Source organism: Vanacampus margaritifer, chromosome 2 (assembly GCF_051991255.1).
Source record: "Vanacampus margaritifer isolate UIUO_Vmar chromosome 2, RoL_Vmar_1.0, whole genome shotgun sequence".
NCBI classification, from domain to species: Eukaryota; Metazoa; Chordata; class Actinopteri; order Syngnathiformes; family Syngnathidae; genus Vanacampus; species Vanacampus margaritifer.
This window is the reverse complement of record NC_135433.1, coordinates 7,760,401-7,781,655: the sequence shown is the minus strand read 5'-3', so window position 1 is coordinate 7,781,655 and position 21,255 is coordinate 7,760,401. Positions and strand designations below refer to the sequence as shown.

Here is a 21,255-nt window from a genome sequence, read left to right as displayed (position 1 = left end):
CACTGCCATTGACGGTTATAGACGTCAAATATTCATTTGAACTATTTCTATTAGTTTATTTTTTTTCCATTTTTGTTAACAAAAGTATAAAACCTAGAATTTTTTATTGTACATTTAAAACAGATATAAAATTTGTGATTAATCGTGAGTTAACTCATGAAGTTATGCAATTAATTACGATTAAAAAATGTAATTGCCTGACGCTCCTAATTTTTAATATTCTTTTCTTTAATCGCGTCAAGCGATTAAAATTTTAATTGTAATTAATTGCATGACTTCAATAGTTCACACCAAAATGTGATTTTAATTCATTCACTGCCATCGCCGGCTATAGACGTCAAAAATTAATTTCAACTATTTCTAGTAAGTTAAATTTTTTTTCCCACTTTTGTTAACAAGAGTATGAAAACCTAGAAAAACATATTGTACATTTAGAACAGATGTAAAATTTGTGATTAATTGTGAGTTAACTTGTGAAGTCATGCGATTAATTACAATTAAAAAAATGTAACCGCCTGACGCGATTTTTTTTCAAATCGTAATTAATCGCATAACTTCAATAGATAACTCTTGATTAATTACAAATTTTATATCTGTTCTAAATGTACAATAAAAAAAATCTAGGTTTTCATACTCTTGTTAACAAAAGTGGAAAAAAATGTTAAACTAATTGAAATAGTTCAAATGAACTTTTGACGTCAATAGCCGTCAATGGCAGTGAATGAGTTAAGATGCCTCGCTCAAATATAAGAATTAGAAAATCAACAAATGAATAAAGCCAACAACGCCAAGCGATGTACAGCGGGAGCCTAACGATGACAGAACATTTGCAGGAATCCATGGAAAGGGACAGACTTTTTAAATGAACGAAATTCAATTATCTGTCTGCTCAATCAAATCAAGCCCATTTGCTCATGCTCACGCATTTGTCCGGGGCATACGTACACGCCTCCTCCGCCGCCGCTCGTCGACATTCATTAACGCGTGACCGATTGCCTCTTATTAGCGCCGAGGAGGCACGTCGTGTCTTTAAATGGGCCGCGCAGTCTTGTTGCCTCTCTTGAGATGCGCCTTTACCTGATTCTCAGAGAGAGCGAGAGGGAGGGCGTGCAAAAAAACGAGAGAGAGAGAGCGACTCAAGTTTTCATCTGGCAGTCATCTATTTTAGGTTGACACAGTGCATATTTCATAGCGGGGCTGCACACACACCCGGGACTGAAATACTCTGGAATGATCGCCATCATCACCGCCACTATGAGGCACATCAAGAGGCCCGATCGGGAAATATTTTCCAAACATCGGGAGATATTCCTGCTCTTCCTGTGTCTTTGTGTCCCCGCGGTGAGTGTCATCTCATTTGTAGACATCTTTATTTATTTATTTATTTTTAGCTGCATGGAGCCCACATGTCCTCATTAGGCTGGTGACACTAATTAGTGTTCATTAGGCAGGCGTGACCATGCAGTCATAATGTCATCTACATGAAAATAATCAGACGGGAAACTGTTGAGTGGATTTCGAAATGACTTCAATCACCTTTCAGATACTGTATTTAGCAACTTTGATTCATATTTAAAGTGATGGACACATTTTTTTACAGTAGGTCATCAAGGGTCACTATCGAGCCCTCTCGAGATTCTGCAAAGTTGCAGTATCAGGCGGTATGAGAAGGTCGTGACTGTTCCTCAAACCCAAAGTGTGATATTGTCGAGAGGTAAATAAAACAGTCAGACAGCAACAATTGCTTTCAACATAAAAAGATGGAAGAAAGAGATCAAGTTTAATTGCTATATCAGAGCTATTACAGAAGGTCAAGAATTTAACCTCAAATAAAGGCAAGATCTTGCCGTAATTTGATGACATCACACCAGTGGTCCGGAGTAAGGTGACTGCTGACTGTTATCCTCCTCAGAAAGAATTCGGACTGGGTTGAAAAAAAAATCGAACAATCAATATCGATTGGATTTTCCTTTTTGAGCCTGATATCGATTCATTAAACCATGAATTGATTATTTTAATATCTCATTTTCTCATATTTCCCTAAGAATTTTTTTTTTGGGGGGGGGGGGTATCTTACTGTTTTCTTGACATTTACTGTTCACATGAATTTCATTTTTTTTCTTACATTTATGAAAGACCTGACTTATTGCATTTAAAGACAATTCAGAATTGTTTTCATTTACATTTACAATTAGTTTGCGTATTACCATGTTATGTTATGTATATTGCGTGGAGTATTTATCATGACCTTGATATTTCAGAAAAAAATTAAGTTCCATAATTAATCAATATTGGATTGAAGTGAAGTGAATCGAATCGACTCAGAAAAAAATCAAAATCGAATCAAACTGAACTCTTGTGAATCGATTGAGGAAATTAGAATCGATACCCAGCCCTACAAAGAATTGAACCAAATTATACAGAACAGAGCAAAGGTGGGATTTTGCTACCAATTACTGTGCTCATGGCGTTCTGCAGTTAGATATTCGGATATTTTCATATATTATATTTTCTCTCAGAAAAAAAAGATGTTCGAATAAAAAAATGGTTAGAGAGCTATAAGGCAGAAGAATTAAGTAGTTTCTAATCCCTGTCCCAACGTTGCGGAATGCCCTGACCGTGTGTGATGTAGCGCAGTTCACAAATAGAAATATTCAACCTCCTTAACTCATTCACTGCCATAAATTCATTTAAAAAAAAAAAAGATTCTAAAAAATTAGGGGCGACAGGCAATAACATTTTTTAAATTGTAATTAATCGTATGACTTCATTAGTTAACTCACGATTCATCGCAAATTTGATATCTGTTCTACAGTAAATGTACAAAGAAAAAAAATCTAGCTTTTCATACTCTTGTTAACAAAAGGTTAAACTAACAGAAATAGTTGAAATGAATTTTTGACGTTTTTAGCCGTGAATGGCCGCGAATGAGTTAATCATTGCATTAGCATTAGCTTCTTAACATGCAAAATTCACACTCCTTTCTATTAGGGCTCTCTCAGAACGCATACAATTTGACATGGGAAAATCTTACTTTGACGAACTGTGTAAACACGTCTCTATCTATCTTGATTGTTAGCATTAGCGTTAGCATCTTTCAAACATTGGTGCTCAAAAATTTGTGACGTCACAGAAATGTTGAAGCAACAGTAAAAAAAAAAAAAATAGAATCAACCTACAAGGATCAATACCCACAGTAATATATATACAAATAAAAAAATGGTAATATTTACAATAGACATAAGTGATCATCTCCCTGTATTTATAATATATGAAAAATGAAGTATAAAAAAAACCCTCCTATCATCATAAAAGACACATCTGGAAAAGCAGTAGAACTTTTAAGAGAAGATTTGAAGAGGCAGAACTGGGATTACATATTTACAAACGACTTAAATAATGCCTATAATTCTTTCATAACGACACTCACACATTCATATAATAAATATTGTAAAAAGATTACAATTCATGCACAAAGCAGGAAAAAAATAAGAATCCTTGGATGACAAATGGGTTGAAAAATGCTTGTAAGAAAATAGAAATTTCTATATAGAATGTTTCTCAGACATAGAACAAAAGATGCAGATTCTAGGTATAAAAATATAAAAATAAACTGTAGTGCAAAAAAATACCTGGGGTATAATAAATAAAGTATTGAATAAAGGCAAGGCAAAACCAATCTATCCAAACTATTTCATGAAGGACCATCTGGTAATTCATGATAAAGAGGAAATTTATGAACCAATTCAATGATTACTTTGTGATTATTGTTCCAAGGTGATCACAAAATATCCGGAATGAAAAAATTGATTGTGGAATCATACCAAACAATGTTAACAGTATTTTTCTTGAGGCTGTACAAGCTAGTGAAATTGTAAAAAGTGAACAGCCGCCATTAAAACACCATACACGTTTTCAACACTATTAAATGTTGAATATTAATCTTTTTGGAGGACACAAAATGAAGTAACTCGTCATTCACGTCAAATGAACTGTCGGCGGGTCTTGTGAAAAAAAAGTTTACTTCACTTGAAACATTTCATGATTGATTGCCACTCAATTCTCAATTCTCTTGACCTAACTTGGACCCGCTCTCTCATCTTTTCTGATGCAGTCGTGCACTCTTGGGCGATGTCTGCCATCTAGTGGCGAACGCTTTTTTAACAACTTAAAACGGCTCAGCTGCAGTATATGGTTTTATTTTTGCAAAATGAATGGTTGCCCATCCCACCATAGCATTTAAGTCATGTTGAGAGGCAAAATTAAAAACAAACTAAGTGTCAGCAACAAAAAGCTCATTTGTACTTATTTTGACGGGGTGGGGGTTATTCAGTTTTTGTTTCCCATGATATTATTTCTCTCTCTTATGGCGTCCATTACAATTACAGCTCGATTGGCAGTTGTGTAAATTAGGTGATGACAGACAGCCAATAGTTAGTTTCCTTACTTGGGAGCTGACACATTGATCTACTGTTTAATTGTAATATTTTACACTTGGCCACCAGATGTCGCTGTGGGGAGGTGTTTCGAACGTCCCAAAAGATCGTTTCAATGTTCCATTTCTGGCATCCCTCGTAAAAAACGCATAACCTTCCACGCCATCAACCTGATCACCTACACCTGTGCTTAAAAGGATTGGGGAGGAAGGATAATAACATGAAAAACATGAAAAATAACATGCGACTCCTACAATTAGCCTCTTTTTAGCATGAGCATTAGCTAAAAGTTAATAGTACATTATTATTATGTTAATTTGTTATTTGTTGTTAATGTGTGTGTAATGTGTTAATGTGTAAAAAATAATTTTAAAAAATCAGTACAGATTTTTTTTGGGGGGGGGGGGGGTAATGTCATTATCTTTGTCTTTTGTTAATACAGTACAGTATGTGAATGTGTGTAATGTGTTAATGTGTTAAAAAAAATATTCAAAATAAGTGCATTTTTTTAGTTTTTTTGCCACCTATTTTTCGTTTTCTTTTTTTTTTTGGAGGGGGGGTAATGTCATTATCTTTGTCTTTTGTTAATACAGTATGTGAATGTGTGTACTGTGTTAAAAAAAAAAGATTTTTTTTTTCAAAATAAGTGCGGATTTTTTTTATTTTAAATTTTTTTGCCACCTATTTTTCGTTTTCTTTTTTTTGGGGGGGGGGGGGGTGAATGTCATTATCTTAACTCATTCACTGCCATTGACAGATATAGATGTCAAAAATTCATTTGAACTATTTCTATTAGTTTAACATTTTTTCCCATTTTTCTTAACAAGAGTATGAAAACCTTTTTTTTTTTAAATTGTATTAGAACAGATATAAAATTTGTGATTAATCGTGAGTCAACTAGTGAAGTCATGCTATTAATTACGATTAAAAATTGTAATCGGCCCTAATTTTTAATAATCTTTTCTTAAAAAATAAAAAGATTATAAAAAATTAAACAAAAAATGTTTGTTTATTTTTTAAAAGAGAAGATTATTAAAAAAATAGGGGAATTAGGTGGTTAAAATTTGTAATCGTTATTAATCGCATTACTTCACTAGTTAACTCACGATTAATCACAAATTTTATGTATGTATGTATAAATGTACAAAAAAATTATAGGTTTTTATACTCTTGTTAACAAAAATTGAAAAATGGCAGTGAATGAGTTATCTTGCTTCACTTTCTTACACCGAGTGAAAACGTAGCCATTTGATGTTGTGTATGAGTGTGTGTTTGATCCGATGGCATCTGTATTGTGTCATACTTTCAAGATGGAAGCCATCCATCCGGACTGCGCCATCATTGCTCAGCACCTGCGGGCCGGCGAGACCTGCAGCCAGGCGAGGAGAAGAGAAGTTGAGAACCAGACGGCGCGCGGCGGTGGGCGCCTTTGCTGATGATGCGTCGCACGCAAAAAACACATCAACGCACACGCCTCACGTGACAAACAACAACACGCTCTAAAATGTTTTTCTCAAGAAAGATGTGCAATCTAATTTAGCTGGGATCTATTTTAGGCCGAAGCAAAAGCTAATCATCAAACTGCAAGCATTTTCCCACACTAGGAGTCTAAGACTAATACTGGATTAGCGCGTCTTAAAGGAAAGCAACGCTCAACATAGTTGCATGGCTGAAACGCTCCTACTTTATGATGTTTATAAAGGGGGAGGTTTCAGGTTTGAAACAGCTAGCAAGATTTGAATCTAGCATCACTTCGCTAGCCCCGCCCCCTTTGAATATCCGACCCTATTTAACATGTACAAGTTTACGTTAGCCGTGGCTAATATGACTAAACAACACTAAATGTTAGCAATTTTAAGTTAAAAAGAGATTTATTGCTGTTTCATGTTTTAAAAAAAAAAAATCTGATGTATACACATAATTGTATGATATAAGCCTTAGTTTTTATTATTAATCAATTTGGTGTAGTAATTATTATAAGCGCATTTAATTTTTTCATTTATTATTGATGGAATTACTACTGACAACAATAATAATAATAATAATAATAATAATAATAATAATAATAAATAAATAAAAACTGATTATTTTTAGAAATGCATTGAATTATAATTTTTTTAATCGTCTATCAGTATGGTAATTAAAACCATGTATTGAAACTAGTATGATGCAAATTAGCGGAAACAGCCGTTTATGGTACAAAAATATGAAAATTTTATGAGTAAATAAATGTTCTGTATAAAAATGTGATGTCTGAATTTATTTCCAATATTAAAAACATGCGTGCGTGTTTGTAGTTTTGTTTACACAATACTGATTGACTTTTTTATTTTTTTATCTTGCACTCAACATATATCTCATATATTTAAAAGAAAAGCTAAAATATAGTGCTAAAATTAATTTAAGATAATTAAATTGAAGTATTAAAAAATTCAACTGTATTTTCAAAAGCAAAAGTCAATATGAAATAAAATCTAACGATCATGCTTTTAAATAGACTATTTATTAGCCAATTACTGAGTAAGTCCTCCTCGGCAGTAGATGGCGCTATACTGCGGCACTTTGACACATCGGCAAGTCATCATCTGCGTTGGAAAGAAAGGTCTTCTGTTCTTGTTATTCTTACGCCTTCCCCTTTGTCGCTATGAAGCCAGGATTTCCCAACACAATATTTGTTAGCATAAACGCTCGACTCTCAAGATGGCGCCATCATCAGCACGCCCTCCCTTTGGTGTCCAAAGCAATCCACAAGAGCGCGGCTAATCCTAAATAAGGTGACATTCAAGTGTCAAAGCGTCCCTTTTAAAGCCGTCTCTCAGCCACAAAAGGCCAAACCAACAGAGAGAAAAGCTTTGGGCTTTTCCCTCCTCTTCTCCTCGCGAAAGGGCTTTTTGCACTTAAGCCGTTGTTCGTTGGCCCCGCTGGGGGGAAACGATGTGACACGACACGTGGCTCCTCCCACCTATCTCCCCTTGTGATTACGCCTCGATGAGGAACATGTCGGTCCCGTGAAAAATAAGTGCACCTTTTCATTATTCACGTGGCGTATTGATAAACGAGGACAAATGTTACATCATAGAATTATTTATTTATATAGAATAATTATTATTTCTTTCAGCTAAAGAATCAGAATGTGGCTGACTTTGAGCTTCCAAAGCCAGCACATAGTCAGTCCCACATGGGAATTTGACTACGACCTCAAAAGCAGTCCGATTCACGAATGAACTGCGCCGCAATGTATTGATCGGAAAGCCGCTAATTGAACCTGGCTATCGACCTTGTCTTGGTCTTTTGTCAGGGCGAGAACCTTATTGATTGGAAAAGGTCAATTCATTAACGTAACGTGGCGCTAATGAAAAGAAAACCATAGGGAAAAAAATGTGTAAAGTGAATTCACTTGTAATGTCTTTTCAGTATGATAAGTAGCACTCTATAATAGCATAATTTATATAAAATAAAAATATAAAGCAATAACAGCTAAATTAAATGTGAACAATGATTTCATGCATTAACTCATTCACTGCCATTGATGTCAAAAATTCATTTGAACTATTTCTATTAGTTACATTTTTTCCCCCACTTTTGTTAACAAGAAAACCTAAAAAATAAATAAAATTGTACATTTAGAACAGATATAAAATTTTGGATTAATCGTGAGTTAACTAGTGACGTCATGCGATTAATTACGATATCATTTAATCGCCTGTGCCCCTCATTTTTAATCATCTTCTTTTTTTAAAGTATTTTTTTTACTTTTAATTATCTTTTATTTAAAAAAAAGAAAAGATAACAAATTAGGGGCATTAGGCGATTACATTTTTTAATCTTAATTATCCCATGACTTCAATAGTTAACTCACGATTAATCACAAATTTTATACCTGTTCTAAATTCCAAAAAAAATTCTAGGTTTTCATACTCTTGTTAACAAAAGTGAAAATTATCATGCGATTAATTACGAACTAAAACATTTTTTTTTAATTAGGCCCGTCAGGTGATTACATTTTTTAAATTGTAATTAATCACATGACTTCACTAGTTAACTCACGATTAATCACAAATTTGATATCTGTTTTTTCTAGGTTTTCATACTCTTGTCAGCAAAAGTGTCTTTTTTTTTAAACTAATAGAAATAGTTCAAAATAAATGTTGACGTCTGTAGCCGTCAATGGCAGTGAATGAGTTAATAAGGGTTTTAGTCTAGTCTAGTATAGTTTTCGTCCGGTGAAAAATGTGTTGCCGAAAATATTTTTGTTTATTTTTCGTTAACGAAATAAACACTATTTGGAAGACACATATAAGGGAGTAAGAACCGGAAACATTCCTATGCTAGTATTTAGCATACATGCTATTTACATTTACATATGCAGTTGACTTCTAATTAATTGTACTGAGCAGACACTTGCGTTAATGCCCAACTGGTGTCTTTCTTTGGTGGCCAAACACACACACACACACACACACGCACGCACACACACATACACACACAAAAGTTTAGAAGTCGCTGGCAGACATTTTGACTCGTCGCGTTTAGACATGTATACTCAGTGTCATTGACAAATACGGCAACAACAACGACTCTGCATCATTTTAGCGACCCAGAAAGCCAGTGAGCCATCGTAATGATTTCAATGTGATGCAGCCATTATTAATGTTATTAGTAACGCTTGCGGACTCATGTCCTGTTTAGAGGTTTTTAATAGAGACAGACTTTTTGTTGTTTTTGTTCTTCCACATGAATTTTGTATACATTTATCTGTCGTACGATAAAGCTTGGCAAAAGCCTGATAATGATCCTGATCAGGTGATTCAGGTGTGTTGGAGGAGGGAAACATCTGAAACAGGCTGGATAGGCGCTCTCAAGGACTGGACTTGGGCACCCCTGCTCTAAATCATTGCAAAAATCTACTCATTGAATGTGTTTTTATTATCATCATGTCAAATTTATTTTTTTAAATCACACCTTTAGCCACCTCATGGCTGCCGACATTACATCATCCCCACATACATTTCCTTATAAATGTACTTTTGCGCGAGTCCATCTCCTGCATGGACTCCAGCGAGTCGTTAATTCTTCCGCCACTTGAATTGTGGGCTTCTCCTCTGCGGAATTTAAAAGGAATTCGAAGAGCCGCTTGCTTTGGCCGGGAAGCTAATCAGTTGTGTTCACTCCCACAACGGCACAGTTCTAACTGCGTGTGTCTACGAAAGTCCCAAAAGAAATTAAACTCTACCCATGCGCATAGTTAGACGGTCACGATCCGCTGGAAATGAAGGGGAAAAAATCTAATTTTTTACATTTTCTTAATTTCTCAAGTCAAGAATAAAATATTTTAGGTCTATACTTGATTAGAACCACTGCTGATTTACAGCCATATATAATGTAAAGGTATCATTTTGTGACACCCTTGTCGAAAATTTAATAATAATAATAATAATAATAATAATAATAATAATAATAATAATAATAATAATAATAATAATAATAGTTGAGCCGTTTTTATCCATCTCAGAGGGCAACATTTTTTTTATTGTATTATAGAACACAGTTACAACATTTAAGAACATTTTTGCATAGTTTTCTGACAATATCAGTGTTGGGGCGGCCATTTTGCCACTCGCTGTCGAGTGTAGACTGAAGATGACATCACAGTTGCTCAGGTCTCAGGTAACAACCAATCACAGCTCAGCTTCAGAAAACAGCTGTGCTGTGATTGGTCGTTGCCTGAGCCTGTGATGTCATCTTCGACAGCAAGTGGGAAAATGGCCGCCTTCTGATACTGATAAAAACTGCTGGATTTTGCTGTTTAATTCATGTTCCACTAACACAATTAACCAAAAGAACATATTATAGTCCCAAAAATGTTTGGGGGTTTGACTTCCCCTTCAAATACATATCAGTAGAAATAAATCAATACAAATGAATAACAAAATTAAATATATCTGATACTACAACAATACAATCATACACATTTCGTTAAATAAATACCTTTCTCACAGGATAAGTCAAACCAAGCATTATTATGAATAAATATACATAATCTATGTGAGGATTTTCATGCAAATTGGTTAGGAAGGAACACCGAGAATAGGAATAGCTCCCCATCAATAAAAAAACAAAAAACAAAAAACAAACCATATCTAGGTTGATGTATCAAAAATCATCAGAAAGGAAGTCACACACAACCAACCCACGCTGTTGAAAACATTGCCAGCTTGACGGGAGGCAATGAAAAAGTGTGCATCATAAAAAGTGTGTAGTGTGTGCAGAACAATTCATTTTGCTGCACGGAGACATCAGATGACATATTATTTTTATACACACATGCCTATGGAAGCGTATTTCATTCACTTGGAAAAATAACACTCCTGTTTTTCTGACTTTTTTTTAAATTTTTTTTTATTTATTTTTCTTAATCTTTTTTTTCTGTTTTACTGGAGTTTTTTCTGTCATAAAAAAATACAGTCCAAAAAACAAAAAAAAACAAAAATGTTCAGAAAAACAGGAGGAAAAATTACTCAGAAAAACACAAGAAAAAAAAAATATCTGAAAAACAGGGGGAAAAGTTATTTAAAAAAACGGGGAAAAATATTCCTGAAAAACAGAGCACCAGCTTCTGTTTTTCAGAGTTTTTTTTTTTTTACCTCTGAACTCCAAGTGACTTATTGCAGATGCAATACGCTTCCGTAGAAACTTAACTGTTAGCTTACTAAAATTATATTGTTCGATTGATGTTAGATTACATTAGAATGCTAGTATAAAGTAAAAAGCATAAAACATTACCAATACTGTGTGTGTTACTAATTACGGTACATGTTTAACCTTAACTGAGCCAGTAAGTCATACAGTTAAAGTGACTTGGAGTTCCGAGGTAAAAATAAAATAAAAATAATGATAATTACTCAAAAAAACAGATGGTGTTTTTCAGAATATTTTTCTTCCAGTTTTTCTGAGTATTTTTTTCTCTTCTTTTTCTGAATATTTTTTTATGACAGAAAAAAATCTGTAAAACATACAAAAAATATTCAGAAAAACTGAAAAAAAAAAATACACAAAAAACAAAAGTCCCCCCCAAAAATTTGTCAGAAAACAGGATTTTTTTCTTCTTCAAGTGACTGCAATACGCATCCTGACATTAAATCTAGAGTTGCTTCTGAAGTCATTCTGTGACGTGCCCTTTGTGACAGGAAGCCTCGGAGGCGACTCGCTTCCGTGCGCACTATCGTCCGCTCCAGGTCACACACATTGAGGTGACGTCACTTTTATTCCCTTGAACACACACCAATGGACAGAAATAGACACATGGGGACCATATTTGGAATAAGAACTTAACTTATTTTCTCCAGAAGAAAGGAAAAAAAAACTAGAATTTTTTAATTGTACATTTAGAACAGATATAAAATTTGTGATTAATCGTGAGTTAACTATTAAAGTCATGCGATTAATTACGATTACAAATTCTAATCGCCTGACGTCCCTAATTTTTATTAATCTTTTTTTAAATTGTTTATTTTTTTTTTTTTTTTAAAAGAAGAAGAAGAAGAAAAGATTATTAAAAATTAGGGGCGTCAGGCGATTAAAATTAATTGTAATTAATCGCGTGACTTCACTCGTTAAGTTACGATTTAAAAAAACAACAACAAAAAATTATTAAAAATTAGGCTTCAATGGCAGTGAATGAGTTAAGAGATATCAAGCCCTAACTGAAGGCAAGGTTTGTATTTTTTAAGGGAATAAGAACAAATCTTTCCAGCGTTTGCTTTTAGAGCAACTTTCTCCTGCAGTGAATATATTTGGCATATACAGTATTTTGCTGTCACATCAGCCAGGAGCATTTTGATTGACATCCCCTCCCCCATCATTCCTATTGTTGCATATTATTCATTGTATGTTTTGTCATCTCATCAGCGGGCCCCTGTGAGCTGTAAAACCAAGTTCCTCCGACTAGTCTTGACTTGTTTACCTCCACCTTGTCTCCTCGGCTCCTCGTCCCGGGCGATGACGGTTACGTAAGAGACTCTGAAATGTAAAATGGAAAAATGGTTGCCCCGTGTGACAGGAAGCCGAAGTCTAGCGAGACACTTTTAGAAAGGAGAGCGAGGGGAAGGTTCTTTTTAGCCGCTTTGTCGGATGGAAGCTGTCAGCTTGTTTGATGAACTCAAGACAAATGTCATGAAAATATTCACGGAGGTTTGTGACTGGTAGATAGACGGCACAGTGTTTCTTTGCGCAATATTAGGAGAAAGCGTTTAACGGGTGGTTGCCCTCACAGCCCCGCATTCAACATGCAAATGTAACCAAATCTGTAACTTATGCAAGATACAAATGTTATATATGCATTTATGTGGGTAATTCAAATATTTGGACAAACAACATTTTTGTTGGACAAGCAACTTAAGACTAAATCGTTGAGACATTGTTAAGTGTTTCTTTCCTTTGAATGCCTCCAGGATGCCAGACCGAGTGGGACCAGATCGGATGCTGGTTGAGAGCCGACGTGGGTCAGGTGGTCAACGTGTCGTGCTCGGATATCTTTCAACATTTCTCCAGTGGTCAAGGTCAGTTGGAAAATGTTCAAAGTTCATGTTGGGACAGTTACATTTTTCAAGTCAATTTTGTCTTCAAAGCCAAACTCTACTTTGAAATCCTACTTTGAAATCTTGACTGTTTTAAAACCTGAAGTCACACATTCTGACAGCTGAATTTTCCACTCTGTTTTGTAACAACTGTTAAAAAATTGTGACTCTTCTTGGCAGCCAAACTCCCTTTTGAAACCCTACTTTGAAACCTTGATTGTTTCAAAACCTAACGTCACACATTCTGACAGCTGAATTTTTCAACTGAATTTTGTAACTGGTAAAAAGCATGACCCTGCTTGGAAGCCAAACTCTCATTTGAAACCCTGCTTGAAAACCTTGACTGTTTTAAAACCTGAGGTCACACATTCTGACAGCTGAATTTTCCACTAAATTTTGTAACAACTGTTAAAAGTCATGTCCATGCTTGGAAACCTAACTCTTCTTTGAAACCTTACTTTGAAACCTTGGCTGTTTTAAAACCTGAGTTCAGGCAATCTAACAGCTGAAACTTTCAACTAATTTTTTAACATTTGTTAAAAGTTGTGACAATGCTTCACATTCTGACAGCTGATTTTTTTAAACTCAGTTTTTTTTAACAAATGTTCTAAGTCATGACCATGCTTGGAAACCTAACTCTCCTTTAACAACCTACATTGAAACCTTGACTGTTTCAAAATCTGAGGGCACACATTCTGACAGCTGAATTTTTTAAACTCAGTTTTTTTAACAAATGTTCTAAGTCATGACCATGCTTGGAAACCTAACTCTCCTTTGACAACCTACTTTGAAACCTTGACTGTTTCAAAATCTGAGGTCACACATTCTGACAGCTGAATTTTTTAAACTCAGTTTTTTTAACAAATGCTCTAAGTCATGACCATGCTTGGAAACCTAACTCTCCTTTAACAACCTACTTTGAAACCTTGACTGTTTCAAAATCTGAGGGCACACATTCTGACAGCTGAATTTTTTAAACTCAGTTTTTTAACAAATGTTCTAAGTCATGACCATGCTTGGAAACCTAACTCTCCTTTGACAACCTACTTTGAAACCTTGACTGTTTCAAAATCTGAGGTCACACATTCTGACAGCTGAATTTTTTAAACTCAGTTTTTTTAACAAATGTTCTAAGTCATGACCATGCTTGGAAGCCTAACTCCTTTGAAACCTTGACTGTTTAAAAACCTTAGGTCACACATTATGACAGCTGAATTTTCCACTCAATTTTGTAACAACTGTTAAACGTCATGACCATGCTTGGAAGCCTAACCCTCATATTTGGCGTTAATCATTAAACCTTCCTCTTGTTCTCTTTATGTTTGTTTCCATGGTAAGGGTTCGTTTACAGGAACTGTACTACAGACGGCTGGTCGGACATTTATCCGCCCTACCAGGAAGTCTGTGCTTTTAGCGATGACAACGGGCCTGAATCAGAGGTTCGTTGTAACCACACACGCCCTTATACCTCATTATACTAACGAGGCTGCTCTGTATTTTGTTGCCCACCTGTAGACCAGTTACCTGTCCACCTTCAGACAGGTGTATACAGTGGGCTATGCCACCTCCCTCATCTCCCTCATAACCGCCATAGTGGTGTTCACTGCCTTCAGGTAAAAAAAAATTCAGAAATCAAAGAATTAGATTGATTATTTTGGTTAGGCTATAATATATATACTATAATTAGTCGTGGTGAAGCAGCATGTGGCTCATTGTCTTTGGCGTATTTTGCTTCCCATTCAAGTAGCTTTAAACATTTGTATTTAGCAACTCAATATTATGGCACATGTTTTACTTCTCCTCGCGTAGAACGCTCGTTCGCCCCCCCCCCGTTAATTTTTCCCGCTCTTCTCAGGAAGTTCCACTGCACCAGGAACTACATCCACGTCAACCTGTTCTCCTCGTTCGTCCTGAGGGCCAGCGCCGTCTTCGTCAAAGACACGGTGCTGTTCGCGGACGAGACCCTGGACCACTGCTCCGTGTCCACGGTGAGCCGGCGCCCGATAGACGTCGAGTGTGTGAAGATGTTGACTTTAACGGACGTCTACGAACCCGTCAGACGGCGTGCAAGTCGGCCGTGGCCTTCTTCCAGTTTAGCATCCTGGCCAATTACTTTTGGCTGCTGGTGGAGGGCATGTATCTGCAGACCCTGCTGGCGCTCACCTTTGTCTCCCAGAGGAAGTACTTCTGGTGGTACATCCTGATTGGATGGGGTAAGTCGGTGTGTTTGGTGTTAATGAAGATGTCAGGAGTCGTCTTTATCTTGTCCGCAATGCGCTTGAAGGACGAAGACGCATCTGGCGGAGGACTGCTCGTATTGTATTGTAAGTTAGGCCAATTCAAGTAGCGATAAGCAACCAGTGACTCGGATCACTTTGTATCCAATTTGTATTCAGAATGCAAGAAGTTCAGTATAGCTCAGTTATTCAAATACATGTATTATTATTAAGTCTAAATTCAAATATCAAAATGCTCCCGCCCGTCGATTTTTTTAAATATATTTTTTAGTAAAATTTACATTTCATTTATTAAATTTATTTATTTATTAAATTTATTTTTATCTTACATTAAGATTGTAGTAATTAAACAATGAAGTTAAACATTTGTCAAAAAGTAGACCATTTCATTGTTTTTATATTTTATTATAATGGATGAAATTTATTTTTTTGTAAAATTAATATTTTTATTATTTTTTTTGTTAATTATTTTTTATGTTATATTAAGATTGTAGTAATTAAACAATGAAGTTAAACATTAGTCAAAAAGTAGACCATTTCATTGTTTTTACATTTTATTATAATGGATTAAAAAAAATTCGGGGTAAAATTAACATTTTTATTATTTTTTTTGTTAATTAATTTTTATGTTATATTAAGATTGTAGTAATTAAACAATGAAGTTAAACATTAGTCAAAAAGTAGACCATTTAATTGTTTTTACATTTTATTATAATGGATAAAAAAAAAAAATTGTAAAATGAACATTTTTTGTGTTCACTTTTGTTATATTAAGATTGTAGTAATTAAACAATGAAGTTAAACAGTCAAAAGTAGGCCATTACATTGTTTTTACATTTTATTATAATGGATTAAAAAAAATTGGGGGTAAAATTAACATTTTTATTATTTTTTTTGTTAATTCATTTTTATGTTATATTAAGATTGTAGTAATTAAACAATGAAGTTAAACATTAGTCAAAAAGTAGACCATTTAATTGTTTTTACATTTTATTATAATGGATAATTTTTTTTTTTGTAAAATTAACATTTTTTTGTGTTCATTTATGTTATATTAAGGTTGTAGTAATTAAACAATGAAGTTAAACATTGTGTATTATCCTGCCCTTTGGTTGGTAGTGTCGTTGAAAATTGTGCGTATTCTCTTTTGATCACTGTTTGCCTGTCGCAGGCCTCCCGTCGACTATTCTCATCCTTTGGGTGCTGACCAGATTCTTCTATGATGACAGAGGGTAATCATATACAGTATACAGTACAGTATGTTGTTGCATTTAGTCATGACACAGCAAACAAACTAAATCATCATTTATTTGACATGTGGCTAGTTGCTGGGATGACACGGACAATGTTGGCATTTGGTGGATTATCAAAGGTCCTATAACAGCGTCCTTGCTGGTGAGTTTTTTCATGTCCAAATATTCAAAACGGATGGCTTTTGCTAATATATCGCCGTCATATCAACCAGGTCAACATCGTCATCTTCATCAACGTGATCCGCATCCTTGTCCAGAAGCTCAAATCTTCCGCCATGTCCGGGAACAACGACACTGGACATTTTATGTGAGTCACAAAGGATGAAATATTAAGATAGGCTTTGATGTGGAAAAAAATTGCTTTTGATTTGGAATGAAACTCTAAACTGGTAGATCAAGCGTTCTTCGCAAAGCTTCTTTCAACATTGCACTGATTGAATTTGGATCAAGTCTTTGATGTCAGCCTTCAAGCAAAACCTCCGCCAAGGTCAAACCCTCAAAAAGGAGGGTCAATCGTGTCATTGTTTTTGACCTTATACCATTTAGAAGATATAGACGTCAAAAATTCATTTGAAGTATTTCTATTAGTTTAATTTTGTTAACAAGAGTTTGAAAACCTAAAAAAAAAAATTGTATATTTAGAACAGATATAAAATTTGTGATTAATTTTGAGTTTAAATAATTAAGTAATTAAACAAAAAAGAAAATATTATAAAAAAAAATTAGACGGGTCAGGCGATTAAATTTTTTAATTGTAATTAATCGCATGACTTCAATAGTTAACTCATGACTAATCACATTTTATATCTGTTCTAAATATACAATAAAAACATTTCCCTAGGTTTTCATACTCTTGTTAACAAAAGTGGAAAAAATGTGAAACTAATAGAAATAGTTCAAATGAATTTTTGACGTCTATAGCCGTCAATGGCAGTGAATGAGTTAAGATGACTTACCTAACAAATTTGGTGAATTTAATGCTACATGCTAATGCCTTTTACCCACACATAGTATACAGTAAAGTCATACACATGATACATGTCCACATTAATGTTTTTTTAATTTAATTTTTTAATAACTTAACCAAAAAAAAGTATTGTACAGATTGTGCAGAATGTGTATTGAGACCTTCTATTATTCCTTTGGATAACATTTGTATTTGATTAGTGCTCAACTGAATTAATTCAGACGGGAATACCTTAAAAATAGCGCAATACCAGAAATAGATTTATCAGCCAACACGATTGTTCAAAGAAAGTGTCAAAAAACTTTTAGTAACACAAATATTAATTTAAGTACAATATATTATACAGGCTTGTGAGAAAACAACCTTGCTATTATGATAGAAGTCTGTGAATAATAAGTCATTTAAAAAAGACAGTTTATATGTCTATAAATCTACAATTGAAATCATGAGAGGGTCAAAACGGCCCCATCATGAAAGCAGGATAAAACAATAATTAAAGATCATACAAAAAGAAACATAAGAAATATCTGTTCCATGGTCAAAATGTCATCACTGGATTATAGTACTAGCTAATATAATAGGAAACAACAAAATGTTAACATGCTAGCAGTTGGTATGCTAAAATATAGCAAGATAGCGACCTGAGTAGTGAATACAAAAAGCCTTTTAAAATGGGTTTAATTATTGCCCTGTCATCATTTAATCTAATGACAATATAGCGATATGAAAGTGCTAGGATAATTTTACATTTTGCCCTGTTATCAGTTAGCATTCAATGACTGTTAACTGTTTAAATGGCAGCATGCTATTGCTAGCAGTTGGTATGCTAGCAACCTGAGCAGAAAGGGCGTAGGCCATTCGATAAGTAATCAAGTATCGTTCCAAATGACAATTGACCAAATGCTAACATGCTGGCTGGCTATTTATTTTACTCCTGTCATCTGTAACTATGTTCAGTGAGAATTGTTGAAATGGTAACACATTAGCGGTTAGTATGCTAACATAAAGCATGATAGCAATCCGAGTAGCAAAAACGCTAAGGGTTTTACATTTACACTTTCACTGAAAATGTCTAAAATCGTAACATGCTAGGAGTTGGGAAGCAAACATAAATGATAAATGACTTTCACTAACAAATTACGTTATCAACAATTCGTGGCTAAACGTTGGTTCCAGGTGCCACAAATATGGTTTTAAAACCCATTAATTATAGTTTCAATGCAATTTTTTTTTGTGTTGACTAATTTTGTGGTCGACTTAACTGAGTTAGCTAACTTTTCCCCCCCAGACCTAAAATAATAAGACCCCCTGGCCTATGGAACTACTTAGTAAAATATGTAAAACTGTAGACTGCCATTTAAATCAAATGTTCTGTATTTATAGCACATTTTGACTGGAAAGCTGCAGACATATCCTGTCTTTAAATACAGTATGTGTGGTAGACGTGCTAGCTAACGCACAGCTATATCCCATTATTTTATACTAAAAATGCAACTCAACTTTCAGAGGCCTGAGTTGCTGTTTTCTCTCATGACATTTAATCAACTGATTGGAAATTTACATGCGGGTCCCACTTGACATTTCAAAACAAAAGGATGCCTTGATGAATGATTTTTTTTCTTGTCATCTCCCATGTGAATTTTGTTTTTTTTCCTCAGAAGACTGGCTAAATCCACGCTCTTCCTAATCCCTCTGTTCGGGATGCACTACACCGTGTTCGCCTTCTTGCCCGAGAACACGGGCGTGGCGGCCCGGCTCTACATCGAGCTGGGCCTGGGATCCTTTCAGGTACCACCAGATCCTAAAACACAGCAGCCATTTTTTTTTTTTTAATGAAAAATGCTGCCCTTTTAATTCAGTTTCAAAGTTGTTTTGTTTTTTTCAGGGCTTTGTCGTGGCTCTGCTTTACTGTTTCATGAATGGAGAGGTAAGCCAGATGTGTTCAACCGTGAATCCATTTAAAGTAAATATTAAGCATTTTTTTTTCCATAATTAAAAAATAAATAAAAAACTAAAAAAATAAAAAATAATTAAAAATAAATAAATTAATAAAATAAATTAATTATAAAAAAATAAAAAATCATATGTGTCCAATATGCAACTGTGCAGCAACTGACCATTGCAAACTCTTACTTGACAATCGCACCATGTTTTTGGGGTTCAATTACAAATACAGTTCAGCATGAATCTCCCTTGCTTCCCAGGTGCAGGCGGAGCTGCGGAGGTGGCTTTGGAAGTGTCACAACCAAAGTCGGCGCACGCCAGCCAAGCGAAGCATCAGTCAGGTTAGTGTCGGAGCACGCGGGGGGCTTCGGCGGCCCCCCTCCACCGGCAACATCTCCACCGTATGACCGTAAGCAAACACTGAAGGGACAATTAAATTCACGTTTTGGGGTGGATTGACTTGTGCGCTACACTGAGCCTTGAGAACACTTGAGAACACGTGTATGATGTGTGTAACATGTTTTATTTTTGGGGGCCAAATTTAAATGATTACAAAAAAATTATGTTAATGAAATAATAAACCAATTTTTTTAGATTATATTTCACAATTTTTTTCAAAATTGTTTTACATATTAACTCATTTCCTTCCAAAAGCGTATGAATACGTTCTGTTTTAAATATTACCAAGGTCCCAAAAACGTATTTATATGTTTTTTAATTTGTTTGTTTTTTATGCTAAGAGCATACAGAATGCAGCCTCTGAACTAAAGAGAAAGCTTATAACAATGGAAGTTATTATTAAAAAAAAGGTCAGCAGGTGGCAGCAGAGTATAAGAGATCAACCAGGGCCATGTTGCAACAAACTCTTTTTGCCAGTGTTTTAACAGGAATGTGAATAATGATGAAACTTAGCTTCTAATGCTAATTACTGCAAAAACAAAACAAACACACACAAAAAGCAATGGAACACAATATTCTGTGGGCATTGCAAAATCAGTCAAAATCCAGTAATACAGCCGGGAGCAAAAGCAGTTGCTTCAGTGAAAATGGCTGGGAGTGAATAAGTTAATAATATTTTTTAGTCTAAACAAAATGGCTTTAATTGTTATTTGTGTATTTTTTTTAAATATTTTTGTTGTTGTTGCTGTATTAGAATAAATAAAGCAAATTAGAGTAATAAATACAGTAGCATCAATTTTTTTAAAAAAAATGTAAAGTTGTCCAAATTTGGGCATGTGATCATTATGGGTCAATTGTGTTTTTTTGTGTGCGTGTGTCTGTGCCAAAATAAATATTTTTTAAAAGACAGTAAAATAAATAAGTTAAATTATTTGAGATTATAGCTCACAATAAAAAATTTCCAGGGTTAATTAATTTTTTATTTAATTTTTTATTTTAATGATTGACTCATTTGTTCTTATTTAAGTGGCTTGATATGTTTTCTTGTACTGTGTGCATTTGATGCTGTTCCTAGTTGTCAACATGCTTTCTATTTTTTCACGAAGCGAGTTACCAAACGTCAAAATGGCATCTAAGTTGTTAGACTAAGCATTTATGATGACGATACTCTAGTGTCTTACTGTACAAATCCCAATTCTAATGAAGTTGGGACGTTGTGTAAAACGTAAATAAGAAACAAAATACATTTACATTTTACATAACATCCCGACTTCATTGGAACACGGGTTTGTGCATTTTCAACCAATTGTGGAACTTATGTTTTGTGGTCTATGTTTTTACTGTTACTGTACAGTATCATTAGGCACTTTGTATCAGTACACGCTGATGTTTTGTCACAGTATTTTACATGACATTTTATACAAAATACGGAGAGAAAGAAAT

General features: G+C 34.6%; 2 protein-coding genes across 5 annotated transcripts in view; one reads left to right on the top strand and one right to left on the bottom strand.

Moving 5' to 3' along the window:
* The window catches only part of cfap300 (cilia and flagella associated protein 300), a 9,138-nt gene extending 8,080 nt beyond the window's left edge, over positions 1-1,058 (bottom strand). Inside the window, exon 1 of the mRNA XM_077559333.1 lies at positions 946-1,058. Within this exon, the coding sequence (XP_077415459.1) occupies positions 946-974 (29 nt within the window). The 5' untranslated portion in view covers positions 975-1,058. The remainder of the gene's footprint in view (positions 1-945) is intronic.
* ghrhra (growth hormone releasing hormone receptor a) overlaps positions 1-21,255 on the top strand; it is a 25,696-nt gene extending 4,441 nt beyond the window's left edge. The window contains exons 1-13 of one of the 4 annotated variants that reach the window (XM_077559329.1): positions 1,042-1,341; positions 5,747-5,855; positions 12,887-12,994; positions 14,351-14,451; positions 14,528-14,625; positions 14,868-15,000; positions 15,072-15,225; positions 16,421-16,481; positions 16,575-16,644; positions 16,715-16,809; positions 19,131-19,257; positions 19,337-19,396; positions 19,674-21,255. In XM_077559329.1, the coding sequence (XP_077415455.1) occupies positions 1,231-1,341; positions 5,747-5,855; positions 12,887-12,994; positions 14,351-14,451; positions 14,528-14,625; positions 14,868-15,000; positions 15,072-15,225; positions 16,421-16,481; positions 16,575-16,644; positions 16,715-16,809; positions 19,131-19,257; positions 19,337-19,396; positions 19,674-19,820 (1,374 nt within the window). In that variant the 5' untranslated portion in view covers positions 1,042-1,230 and the 3' untranslated portion in view covers positions 19,821-21,255. Of the gene's footprint in view, positions 1-1,041; positions 1,342-5,746; positions 5,856-12,886; positions 12,995-14,350; positions 14,452-14,527; positions 14,626-14,867; positions 15,001-15,071; positions 15,226-16,420; positions 16,482-16,574; positions 16,645-16,714; positions 16,810-19,127; positions 19,258-19,336; positions 19,397-19,673 lie in introns of those variants that run through there. The other 3 variants (XM_077559330.1, XM_077559328.1, XM_077559331.1) reach the window with 3 other exon arrangements.